The following is a 13,370-nucleotide window of genomic DNA, read 5'->3' as shown; positions in this document are numbered from 1 at the left end:
AGTGACATCTTTTTAGGGTTTATTTCCCACTACAAGGATCTGTACCAAGGCACAAACCAAGTCTCCAAATTTTCATATCAATTGGTATTTTATTAATTTTGGCCATTCCCTTAATCATCCCACAAAACTGTGAAGATTTTCTTGGACTTACAAATGTTCTGGAACAGCTCCCACTGAAATGCGTTGGGAAGGGAAATCTCCTTAATTTCCCTCCTTTGGGGAATTTTTGCCCAGCCTTTTTCCCTCCTTCCCCCAGCCAGGTCATTGCAATTAAATCAATATTGTGGTGACATTTCACAGAATCACGGAATGGTTTGAGCTGGAAGGGACCTTAAATCTCATCCCACTCCATCTCCTGCCATGGGCAGGGACACCTCCCACTATCCCAGGTGGATCCATCCCAGTGTCCGACCTGGCCTTGGGCACTGCCAAGGATCCAGGGGCAGCCACAGGAAATCTGGGAATTGCAGCCCAGCCCCTCCCCACCCTCCCAGCCAGGAATTCATTCCCAAGATCCCATTTAATCTGCTCTGTTTCAGTTTAATTTCATGGCTTGAAAGAGAAAGAATGCCGAGCGGAAAAAGAAAAATTTTTAGACAAGTCGAAGAGCAATCAAAGACCTTCATCCATGACCTTCCCACCTCTCCCTGCTCCCAGCTGGAGCTGCAGTCCAGCAGAAAGTGCTGGGAGTCCTGGAGGTCTGGTGGCCACAGAGCAGCCACCAGAGCCTTGCTTGGATGGAGTAACACATTCCAACATTCCAGCATTCCACCAGATCAGGTCATTGGCAGGACCAGGGAGTGGGAACTGCCTCACCTTTCCATGCTAGTGGATAAGCCAGGGATGGGTCAGCTCTTCTCCATTACCTGTACAACACCTCCTTTTCCCCTTCATCATCATCATCATCATCATCCACTACCCAGGAGATCCAGGACTTCCCACCCTCACCCGCAGCTTGCATCTCCCCCTTCTCCTCGCATATTCACAGGATCCTGGAATGGCTTGGGTGGGAAGGGATTTCAAGGATTGTCCATTCCCACCCCCTGCCACGGCCAGGGACACCTCCCGCTGCCCCAGGGTGCTCCAATCCTTGTCCAGCCTGGCCTGGAGATTCAGAGGTGCTGCTGTTTTAAAATGCAAGAACAAAGCTTGGGAGCACCTCCTGAAACAAAGATAAAACCTCCATGTCCAAGGACACCCATTGGACAGAGGAGGATGGTCTGGGGAAGGCTCCTGCTCTTCCTCCTCCTCACCCAAGCCGGGTCCCTTTGGCTGTGTTTAGCGCCCATGAACCACACAAATGTTTCACTGGCTCCACCGAGCCGTTTTCAGGCGTTTCATTCTTGAAGAGCCCCAGCTTCCCGCTCCAAAATCCCGCATTCACGGCCTGGTGCTTGGAAAAGGCCCAAGGCCTCCACATTTCCTCACACCCAGGAGGCCGTGGGCGCGTCGAGCGCCGCAGTCAATAAAGTGCCAAGGAGCTAATGAAGATAAAAGTGTCAACACCGCCTGGTGATAACGCACACCTCTCCCATGGAGCTGTTGGGACCATTCTGCAAACAAATTTGGCAGTTCCTGGCAGGCCCGGGCCCGAAAAGCGGCGTCCTGATGTTATTAAAGTTAACAGAAGTGTCATGGGATGACAGATGGCTCCCCACACATCAATTGGATTCTGAGGAGTTCTCAAACCCTGGCGGGTTGAAAGCAGCTCCAGCACAAATCAGAGGCAGGGGCAAGATCATCGATACAAGGGATTATGCAGATTTAAGAAATACCCTCGGCACCCGAAAGTTTTCAGAATGCAAACGACGTCAACCCCGCGAACAAGAGGCACTGCATCATGATGGCAGCAGGGACAAAGCCAGGGGGGTTTAACAGACAAAAAAAGATTGTTTTAATAGGAGAGAAGCATCAGTCATTGAGTCTTACTTCATTCAGACTTTCTCTCCGACCCATCCATCTTCAGTGCCAAGAGATGACAGGACCACCTCACTTTTCCCCCCGGCCTAGTGTATCAATAATGCCCATTTCTCCCCGAACAAATGACTCCCCAGAATGGCCCTTTTCCCAAAATTGGCTGCCAAGCCCCACAAAGGCCTCAGTACCTGCTATGGTCAACTTGGCTCCAACGGGGCCCCCTCCAGAGGTGGCCACCGATGGGTGGAGCCTTCCCCAACCATCTTCCCCAAGAGCCACTTTGTCATTCCTGGCCCGGGAGCATCTGCGGAAGAGGGGACCGGGCGGGGGGGGTGGCCAAGCCGCAGAGGGACACAGAGAGGGACACAGAGAGGGACACAAACGGGCACGGACACAGGGGAATGCAAATTCCTCCGCCCTCGCAAACGCCTCCGTGGGCATTCTCCGGGAACAAAGGTCCCCGAGGCGGGCGGGCTCTGCATCACTGCTCTCTCTGTTCCCAGCACCTGCTCGGCATCGGCCGCGGAGTCGCCGCGGTCCCTCCGCGCCACGGCCGCAGAAGCCAACGGCAGCACAATGGCCCCGGTGGCCAGGGTCAGGCCCGGCTTTCTTCCTCGCCCCCTTCCACCAGCCCTTTTCACCTCCACCATCTCCAGGAGCGCTCGGCAAGGAGGTGGCTTCGTGCGACGAGAGGAGGAGGAGGGGGGAAATATAGGTCTCTGGCGTAAATCACTGACGCCGTTTCCCCTCCTCTCCCTTCCCTTAAGACCTGATGGTCTTCAGTCACACATCTTAAAAGCAAAACAAAAAACAAAAACACAAAGACTTACTTGTCTCAAGTCGATGAAGGCCAACTGCAGCGTGTCCCCTTGGAACCCAGGCACTGGGCCGGATCTGGCAAACTCTGTGGGAAAGAAAAGAGGATAAAAAGCGCCTTTAACTAACCATGGACAGGGAGATTGGCAGACGGATGACAGGGAAGACAAGAGAGGCTGGGGGAGAGGAGGACCGCGCTTCTAAGGAGTCATGTCTCCCTCCCTTCAGCGTCTTTGTTCGCCCTTCAAAATTCGTGTCATCAAAACACCATTAATTCCACCGTCCTGACAGCAAGGAAACTGTACTAATTCGACCTGAAATTTATTCCCATGAGCCGCACTGGGCTTCAGAGTATTTGTTTTGTGAACGGACAAACAACTTGCCCAGAAGAAAGGGGGGGATGGGGGTGGAAAAGTTTTTCCTCTCAACACAATAAAATCTTCAGCTGTGAAACTCTTTTCAGTTCCGAAAGCTATTTATATTTTAGGGCGCTGAAGGAATTTTCTAATTTCACGCCTGTCACCAGGCTCCATGAGCATTCATCAAAAAAATATGCCTGGCCGCATCATTAATTATCAGGCAGCAGATTATTTGCATGATCTGGTGATGGCGCCTCTTGGTCAGCCCAAACACGGAGAACCGCGGCCGTTGGGTGGCATTTTTATTTCTGGTGGATGAAGACATCTGACAACTGAATAACGTTGGCTTCTAAAGCAAAGAGAATATTTCCAAGGGCACATTTATCTCCTTCCAGGCTAATCTGGCCAAAATTCCATACTTTGGTTGTTCATTTTTCTCCTAATCCATTCTTTAAACCAAACCTAAAACCGCTGAAGGGGCGTGAATGGATCCATGTTAGAGGACCTTGGATCTTCCATGGCATTTAGCAGCTTTTCCTTGGGAATGCTCACGAAGCCGATGCCTGCACGCATCCGAGGGCGTCTTTTGAGGTTGGTTCTGCCCAACTTCACTTCATTTTCACCCTCTGCGTTTACAGCTTCATCTCCGCTCTCCTCACAACCTCTCGGCACTGAGGGGACCTGGTGTGTGAGGCCACAACTCAACGCCACCAAAGGCTCGAGGGGGAGCACCTGCCTGGGGTTGAGTTGAGTGGCTCCTGCAGGCACTGGAGGTGCTGGAGGAATGAACTGTTTTCTTGGGATGAAGCCAGGTGTGATGGCAAAAAGGGAGAAAGGAGGGAAAATATACGCCAAATACAGATTTTTCAGTTACGTGGTCCATTGTCGCCCATCTATCACCGTTTTACCCTGCAGGAACCCTCCAGCAGCTCCTAAAGCTCCACAAAGATGAGGATTAGGGATGGCTGGCCACTGTGGAAGGAGGATTTTGCCTTTTGTCTCCATGACTAATCAGAGGTACCAACGGACAAAGCGATTCCATGTCAGGTGGTCTTCGCCTTCAACACTCGTCCTCCCAAAAGTTTTCTTATTTCCAAGCCAACGCCACAAAATCAGGAACATAAATCATCACATTCCCATTTCCAAAGCTTTCCTAAGAGCAGCCCAATCACAGAGCAGCCCCTTGGCTCTAACAAGAAGAGATTAATGAGCGAAACACCAGGATTCAGTCCTGTCCCTCATCTGCCTCATTTCGGGGAAGTAAAGCAGGGTTATTAATCAGCTCCCTTGCTCCACCTTCCATTAAAACCTTGGGATGGAGAACATCCTTCAAGCCAGACACAGGCACCTCCAGGGGCACAGGGGACACTTCTCAGACTCTGCTTTTTAATAGTCTCAGATGCCAGAAGAGCTTTGAGATTGAAACCATCGCTCATCTTTGCAGAGATCACTCAAGTGACAACCGCTGCAGGACAAGACCAAACACGGCTGGGAAATCATTGCTTTTATCTGAAGTTATGAGTCAAAAGGAGTAATAAAAAATTAAAAAGAGAAACCGTGGACATGACTGTTCACATTTAGATTTTGGACAGAAAAAGCACAAACCAAAGTCGGCAGGAACCATCCACGGTCGTGCCTTTGGAGTTCTGCACGGGATGGGACTGGGAAGGGATGAGCGGGAGGAAGTTCCTCCCTGGGAGGGTGCAAGGCCCTGGCACAGGTGCCCAGAGCAGCTGTGGCTGACCCTGGATCCCTGGAAGTGTTCCAAGCCAAGCTGGACACTGGGACTTGGAGCACCCTGGGATGGTGGAAGGTGTCCCTGCCCATGGCAGAACTGGATGACCTTTAAGGTCCCTTCCCACCCAAACCATTCCATGATTCCTTGAGATCGGAGCTGCTCAGCTCCAGCCCATTCCACTGACCAATCCCGCAATATTCCGGGTGCAAAGAGCTCGAAGTGACTTCACATGTGTCCCTTTTTCAAAAACTGTTTTAATTAATCCTAACTGCAAAGGCGTTTTAATGTAGGTTTGCTATAAAATTTGACTGCAGCTTGCCCAAGCCAGCAGGGAGGGAGGATCAACCCAAACTCTCTGACTCTGATCTGCAAGGGATAAATCATCTTTACACATTCCCTCTACACCCCACTGTCCCATCTGGAACAATTATCCAGAAAGCCACATCAATCCTAAAACACCCCACTCTGGAAAAGCACAATACCTGAGAAACTAAAAATGTTTGGAAGTGAGAAACGGTGCTCGAGCACCTTCTCAGGAGATGAAACTCCCTTGGGTGGCTCAGGGTCAGAGCCTGGGTTGAGGAACAAGCCACGATGCCCCACCCTCCAAGGATGGGGTCATCTCATGGTCCTGATTACATTTGGAGAAATCCTGGAAAAGAAACCCTGGAAGGACCGTGAGGAAAGAGAGTTTCTATTTTGGATCAAGGGCCTCACAGCTGTTCAGCATCTATTTAGGAGCACACAGGGAGCTGGGAAATTTAAGATCTTCCCCAAAGCATGAACTTCAAATCCTCATGAGAAAATGCCTGTGATTGTGAATGTTCTCACAAGGCTGGTGAATTTATCACCACTGTCAGCTGCTTGTGAGCAACCCAAGACAGATTCCATTCCAAGGCAGATTTCATCCCAAGGCAGATTTCATCCCAAAACAGATTTCATCCCAAGACAGATTTCATCCCAAGACAGATTTCATCCCAAAAGAGATTTCATCCCAAGACACGACTGCTCCTTAGCAGCTCACCTTTAGCTGTCTCTGCCCATTTCCCACAGTTCGCTGCCCATGGAGGGGCTGGAACTGGATGGCTTTTAAGTTCTTTTCCATCCTGAACTGGATGGCTTTTAAGTTCTTTTCCATCCTGAACTGGATGGCTTTTAAGATCTTTTCCATCCCAAACCAATCAGCGATTCCTAAGGAACCTACTGGAGGAAGGCTGGGAGCGTTACGGAGTGACACTGCCCTTCAAAACTTAGGATGGTTGCACATTGAGCCAACACCGATTTAAGCTGCAATTTTCATCACAACACTGAATTAACAATGCTCTGGAACCTTCTAGAGGAAGGTGACCCTGCAAATGGCTGGAACGAGATGGTCTGTCCCTTCCATCCCAAGCCAATCTGCTATTCCTAAGGAATGTACTGGATGAAGCTGGGAGAGTTACGGAGTGACACTTCAAAACTTTGGATGATCACACATTGAGCCAACACTTAACTGAAGAGCAATTCTCATCAAACGATTCATCAACACTTGTCTAACAGAGCTCTGGAACCTTCTAGAACAAGGTGACCCTGCCCATGGCTGGAACGAGATGGTCTGTAAGGTCCTTTCCAACCCAGATTCTACAATTCTGGGATTCTATGACTGACATCCAAGAAGTGACATGACATCCAAGCTGATATTCATTCTCTGTGTCCCAGAAGAAATTATACAGGAGCTGATATTCTTTGTGTCCCGGAAGAAATTATATAGGAGCTGGTATTTTTTGTGTTCCAGTAGAAATTATATAGGAGCTGATATTTTTTTGTGTCCAAGAAGAAATAATGTAGGAGCTGATATTTTTTGTGTCCAAGAAGAAATGATGTAGGAGCTGATATTTTTCCTATCCCAGAAGAAACGAGAACAGGAATTCGGCCCAGACAGTCGGAAAAGCTGCTGCAGGCCCGGGCTGGAGGAATGAATGCAATGCTTCCCCTGGGCTGCTGGAGAAGGAGCCGCACCTCCTGTAATCGCGGGTCACACTTCACATACCAATGCCACCAACTCATTCTGAAGGAGGAATGAACAAAGTCTCGGAGCAAAAAGGGAGAAACAAAGGCGAGAGCGGTGCTTTAGAGGAGAGACACAGCCAGTTCTTCTTGGGTTTAATCTCTTCAAGCAGATTTCGGGATAATTTTCTTGGAACAACCGAGTGCAGCGTTGGCCTCAGTACTGTCGGATTCGTTTATTGTACTGTCTTCACGACCAAGGCAAGTGGCAAACATAGCAAGCAACCTACAGAGCAGCCCCTTGAGCAGAAAATCACCAGAGAATAGAGCAGATCAGTATGCGGCTGTTTGTACAAAGCATTTAGCCAGGCTAAAGGTTTGAGGGGTTTGTGTTCAGGCCAAAAAAGTAATGTCTTTGCAAGGTCTACAGGCTTGGGCCACCCAGGGCAGGTCACAGGGGGATTCCAACCTCCCTTCCAAAACATTTCACTGATGAAAGAATCAAGGAACAGGAACCGTTAAGCCCTTTACAATGGACAAAGAATAAAGAGTTCAAAGGCACGGCAGAAAAGAGACATCCACTGTAAATTAATTAATTACAGCCAATGGGGCGATCTCCCTGCGCCCCCGAGGCGGCTGCGCACGCGGGGATAGGGCCTTGCATGGATTGAGCGGTAAAAATGGACCCAGATGGTGACCTCATCCCTCAAAAACATCATTTGAGGGCAAGATTTCCTCTGAATTACATGGGATTTGTGATGGCGCCTCTGGGGTGGAGGCTGAAGCAGCTCCCAGGGAAGGGAACGTGGACCAATCTGCTCGTGGCCATGGATAAGAGCTGGGGAGTCAACCAACTCAGGATTCCTCAAGGAAGGATGGAGATCTTGAAGTCATTTTCCTTGGATGAAGCCTTGGAAGGCTGTCCTAGAACAGCCAAGTGATGGGACCTCCTGTTCCATATCCACAGGAACAAAGTGACACCCTGAGGACACTTGAGGCTGAAGAACAAATCCATGAGTGGACTCTGGAGAAGCTCACAGGTGGGAAAGAGGGAGAAATGTTGGGTAGGGATTGAGGCAAGAGGAACAGAGGGAAGATCCCAATTCCTACACTGAGCTTCTCCTTCACCCAGTTTCCATACTGAGCTTCTCCTTTTCTCACAGCGTTCCCACACAACCCCGCTCCGAAGCTGTTCCCCATTACAGCCCAAACTCTCCGAGCTCATTCCCATCTGGGTAATTTCAGAGAGCTGTGGGAAGAGGGAGGAGTTACCCAAAACACTCTGAACTGGGTCAGATTAAAGAAAAACTTCTCTCCCTCCCCATCAATTGTTCCTCTGATGGAACAAAGATGAGCCTGGAGTGCTGTCACTGCAGAGAAAGGAGTGGTCCCAGTCATGGGACACTGGCAGGGCTGAGGAGCACCCACTGCCCCAGGGAGGGACTCCTAGGGGTTGACCACGAGATGGTTTTCAAGTAGAGGGAAAGGAAGCTCTTTAGAAGGATGTTGGAGATGTGTGCTGAGAAACGTGGAACAGAATCCATAGGACTGGCTTAAGAGTCGGGTCACGGATCTCCACAGGTTCCCAGCCCCGAACCCAAGGTGTGCAGATGTGAAGTTCTCAGATCATTGAACACCAACACCAGCAAATGTGAGCTGTGCCCGTCCCACCATCAGCTCCAAAGGCTGTGGGACTTCCATCCCTGGAGGTGTCCAAGGCCAGGCTGGGGGTCCAACTTGGCTTTCCAGGCATCCAGGGGCAGCCAGAGCTTCTCTGGGCAACCTGTGCCAGGTCCTTCCCAAGATCCCATCCACCCCTGCCCTCTGACAGCGGGAAGCCATTCCCTGGGTCCTGTCCCTGTTCCCTGGAAGCAGAACCCGACCCCCCCGGCTGTCCCCTCCGGCCAGGGACTTGTGCAGAGCCAGAAATTCCCCCTGAGCCTCCTTTGCTCCAGCCTGAGCCCCTTCCCAGCTCCCTCAGGAATTCTCCAGCCCCTTCCCAGCTCCCTCAGGAATTCTCCAGCCCCTTCCCAGCTCCCTCAGGAATTCTCCAGCCCCTTCCCAGCTCCCTCAGGAATTCTCCAGCCCCTTCCCAGCTCCGTTCCCTGCCCTGGCCATGCTCCAGCCCCTCCAGGGCTCTCTTGTTGGGAGGTGCCCAAACCTGACCCCTGGGGCACATCAAAGGATGAGCACCTGTGGGGTGGACATTCCTCTCCTGATCTGCTCGGCTTAAACCTTCCCATCTCTCCACTGCAACATTCCCATTTTTTCCCCCAAACCCAGGTTTTTCCTGGTGCACTGCAGCAGGACTGACACCAGTTAGGGTTATCCAAATTCCAGCACCACAAATTCCAGTCCCTGCCGGATCACAGGTTGGAAGAACACCTGGGAGTCCTTGGGATCATGCCGAGGGAGAGGATGACTCCAGCATCACAGACAAACCTCGGCACTTCCCCCAAATCCCAGGATTTCCACGTGAGAAATTCCCACCAGCCATATATGGCAGCCAAGAAGGAGGTGGGGAACGGCTGTGCCGGGATCCACGTGGGCACATTTTGGGACAATCTGTTGGGATGGAGAATTCCTCAACCCAGCAGAGACATCTGGGTGTGTGCCTGGCTGATCCCCAGGACTAAAAATAGGGTGTCTAACGGAATTTGAAATATAAAATTTTTAGGGCGCTTTTTAATTTCCCATAAAGCAGCAGATAAAAGACTTTGGAGATGATGGAATTGCTCATTTTATGATCTGAGGACTGTAAAAACCCCTCAGCCACTGCTGGAACCCGTTATGGCAATGGGAAACACCCTAGGAGTGAGAACAGCCCCATTTCTTCGGGATTTTTTGGCTATCACCTCCAAATCTGGGTTGTTATGTTTGATTCCCACTATGTCTGATGTAGAGGGGAGATGGAAAAATTATAAATTTATGTATATATATATATATTTAATATATATATATATAAATTTATTTATATCTATTTATATTATGTACAAATATATATATTTTATATATATATAAATTTATTTATATCTATTTATATATTCTATTAATATAATATTTATATATAAATATATAAATTATATATAAAAATAGATATAAATAGATATAAATATATTTTCTAGATTTATAATTATATATTATTTTTATATATAAAAAAAAGAGCAGAGCAGGGCATGTAGGAATTAGAAAATCCCATTGCATTGTTAAATCTCGGATTATGGATGCATTCTGGGAGGCAAGAAACCCTCTGGAAAAATGAAACGCCTTTCCTGAAAAATGAATTTTACAGGTTTTATTCACAGATTCCCAAAAATATTTGGGGTTTTTTTTTTCCCCCTCTCCAGGACTGGGGTTTATTTTATTTCTTTTTAACCCAGAAGTGTCTCCTAAACTGAAACATCATGAGATGTGTCCCACTGAGTCTTTCTAGGCAGTTCATTTAAGCTGGGCCTAAGTCCGGGTTTAAAAGGGGGTGAGAGAACCTCACCGTCCCAGCCAGGGGTGCACCCAAAACATCCCAAATCCAGCTCCAGCCCTTCCCCGGAGTCACTCCTGCCACCCAAGCACTCAAATCCATGGAAAGCTGCTCCCAAACACCTCGGGAAACACCTTCCTGCTGGGAAAACCAAAGGGTGCTTCCGACCACTCAGCTCCCTGCGTCTCCTCGAGGATTCGTCCAGCTGGAGACTCCTGGTCTCACCAGGATAAAGCCATGGAAAACAGCTCGCATTTCTCCCAGGTTTCTCTCATCACAAGGAGCCTAAAAGGATTTTTACAGCTCTGCTCTGCTCTTTTCACCTCTTTCACGGCAAAAGTGCCGCTGATTTTAGGGATATCTGCATGAGGAAAACATGGAAGATCTGGCTGTTGGTGCCCGTTCAGTTCACTGCTTCTCCTCAGTCCTACAACAGCTTCCTTTTGGAAGAGCAGAAAATCAACCAAAATGAACAAACTCTATTTTCTGTGCTTTGAACACGCCAAAAAAGCAAAGGCTTAAGGAAGGGAGAGATTTAAAGAGCAGGTCCAATCACAACCTCATCTTTCTGTCAAGCACCACAGAATCCCAGAATCCAAGAATCCCAGACTGGTTTGGTTGGGAAGGGACCTTAAAGAGCATTTTCATCTCGCCCCATCCATGGCGGGGACAGCTCCCACTGTCCCAGCTGGATTCAATCCCAATGTCCAGCCTGGCCTTGGGCATTGCCAGGGATCCAGGGATCCACAGCAAATTTGGGAATTGCAGCCCAGGCAGGAATTCCTTGCCAAGATCCCAGCCCAATCTCCCCTTTCCCAGTGGAAGCCATTCCCTGGCTCCTGTCCCTGCAGCCCTTGGCCCCAGTCCCTCTCCAGCTCTCCTGGAGCCCCTGCAGGGACTCTCAGCATTCCCTGCATTTTGCCCTTCTCCAGGGGAACATTCCCAGCTCTCCCAGCCTGGCTCCAGAGCAGAGGGGCTCCAGCCCTGGAGCAGCTCTGGGGCCTCCTCTGGACTCTCTCCAGCAGCTCCACGTCCTCCTGCTCTTGGCCCCGGGGCTGGGGCAGCTCTGCAGGTGGGGCCTCACCTGAGGATCCCCCTCAGCCACCTGGACTTGGCCCTGGCCGTGCCACGGTCCAGCAGCCACTCCCTTCCATGCTGAGGGACAGCACATGGGTTATAAATCAGGAAATATTTTATGAACCTAAAAATCAGAGGGATTAATTTAGCAGTGCTTTGTTTTAAGTCTAAACCCCCACATTTTTCACCTCTCCTGATGTTGGTTGTGCTTATAAACAATTTCCTTCTAATGTGTATTGGATCTGCTTCTAATAGGAGGAAAATTATCTTCACCACCTTCAAACTATGCCTAAAATACAATTAAATAATTTCCTTAATTCACCTCTCCTTTAACCAGATTATTTCTTCAGGATTCCCAAACAAACCCTTAAACTCCAGCATCAAAACTCTGCAGCCCCACAGCCTCGGCTGCTGGAAATGCTCCAAAATGACATAAAATCCTGTTTTAACGTGCTAAGTGCAAGGTAAAACTGCTGGATTAGGAAAGGTTTGGGAATCTGGGGGGAGGAAGAGGACGGAGGCAGAGGCACGAAGGATGTGAGGATGTGGAGATTCACACCTGTGCTTTCAGGTAAAAAAAGGTTAAAAAATTCCCAAAAAACCAAGGATTAACCCCAAATAACTTGAAGTTATTTTCTGAATATGCCACTTCCCTCTTGGAAATGGCTCATCCCAAAATTCAACCTTGATGGATTTCTGCTCCAAAAAAACCAAATTGAAGTGATTCCCAGGAGCAGCAGAGCCACCAGCCAGATCCGTGGGGATCAGGGGAAAAGGGAAAGGGGAAAGGGGAAGGGGGAGGGGGAGAGGAAAGGGGAAGGGGAAAGGAGAGGAAAGGAGACTTGAGGAGACTCGAGGAAAGGAAAGGTGCGGAAAAGTGCGGAAAGGAAGGGAAAGGAAAGGAAAGGTGCGGAAAGGAAAGGTGCGGAAAGGAAAGGTGCGGAAAGGTGCGGAAAGGTGCGGAAAGGTGCGGAAAGGTGCGGAAAGGTGCGGAAAGGTGCGGAAAGGAAAGGTGCGGAAAGGAAAGGTGCGGAAAGGTGCGGAAAGGAAAGGTGCGGAAAGGTGCGGAAAGGTGCGGAAAGGTGCGGAAAGGTGCGGAAAGGAAAGGTGCGGAAAGGAAAGGTGCGGAAAGGAAAGGAAAGGTGCGGAAAGGAAAGGTGCGGAAAGGAAAGGTGCGGAAAGGTGCGGAAAGGTGCGGAAAGGAAAGGTGCGGAAAGGTGCGGAAAGGTGCGGAAAGGTGCGGAAAGGTGCGGAAAGGTGCGGAAAGGAAAGGTGCGGAAAGGAAAGGTGCGGAAAGGAAAGGTGCGGAAAGGAAAGGAAAGGTGCGGAAAGGAAAGGTGCGGAAAGGAAAGGAAAGGTGCGGAAAGGAAAGGTGCGGAAAGGAAAGGAAAGGTGCGGAAAGGAAAGGTGCGGAAAGGAAAGGTGCGGAAAGGAAAGGTGCGGAAAGGAAAGGAAAGGAAAGGAAAGGAAAGGAAAGGAAAGGAAAGGAAAGGAAAGGAAAGGAAAGGAAAGGAAAGGAAAGGAAAGGAAAGGAAAGGAAAGGAAAGGAAAGGAAAGGAAAGGAAAGGAAAGGAAAGGAAAGGAAAGGAAAGGAAAGGAAAGGAAAGGAAAGGAAAGGAAAGGAAAGGAAAGGAAAGGAAAGGAAAGGAAAGGAAAGGAAAGGAAAGGAAAGGAAAGGAAAGGAAAGGAAAGGAAAGGAAAGGAAAGGAAAGGAAAGGAAAGGAAAGGAAAGGTGCGGAAAGGAAAGGTGCGGAAAGGTGCGGAAAGGTGCGGAAAGGTGCGGAAAGGTGCGGAAAGGTGCGGAAAGGTGCGGAAAGGAAAGGTGCGGAAAGGAAAGGAAAGGTGCGGAAAGGTGCGGAAAGGTGCGGAAAGGTGCGGAAAGGTGCGGAAAGGTGCGGAAAGGTGCGGAAAGGTGCGGAAAGGAAAGGAAAGGAAAGGAAAGGAAAGGAAAGGAAAGGAAAGGAAAGGAAAGGAAAGGAAAGGAAAGGAAAGGAAAGGA

The 13,370-nt window shown here is 49.5% G+C and overlaps 1 protein-coding gene across 3 annotated transcripts in view; it reads right to left on the bottom strand.

Annotated features, from left to right (window-relative positions):
• The window catches only part of EXOC6B (exocyst complex component 6B), a 281,715-nt gene that overhangs the window by 65,909 nt on the left and 202,436 nt on the right, over window positions 1-13,370 (bottom strand). For all 3 annotated transcript variants that reach the window (XM_088056403.1, XM_088056404.1, XM_088056405.1), the window contains one exon: window positions 2,748-2,821. In XM_088056403.1, the coding sequence (XP_087912529.1) occupies window positions 2,748-2,821 (74 nt within the window). The remainder of the gene's footprint in view (window positions 1-2,747; window positions 2,822-13,370) is intronic.

This window comes from Pseudopodoces humilis, chromosome 6 (genome assembly GCF_049639895.1).
Source record: "Pseudopodoces humilis isolate 2021_Gansu_Grassland_sample_001 chromosome 6, ASM4963989v1, whole genome shotgun sequence".
In the NCBI taxonomy this organism is placed as follows: Eukaryota; Metazoa; Chordata; class Aves; order Passeriformes; family Paridae; genus Pseudopodoces; species Pseudopodoces humilis.
Note: the sequence above shows the minus strand (reverse complement) of the source record. Positions and strands in the feature narration are given on the sequence as shown.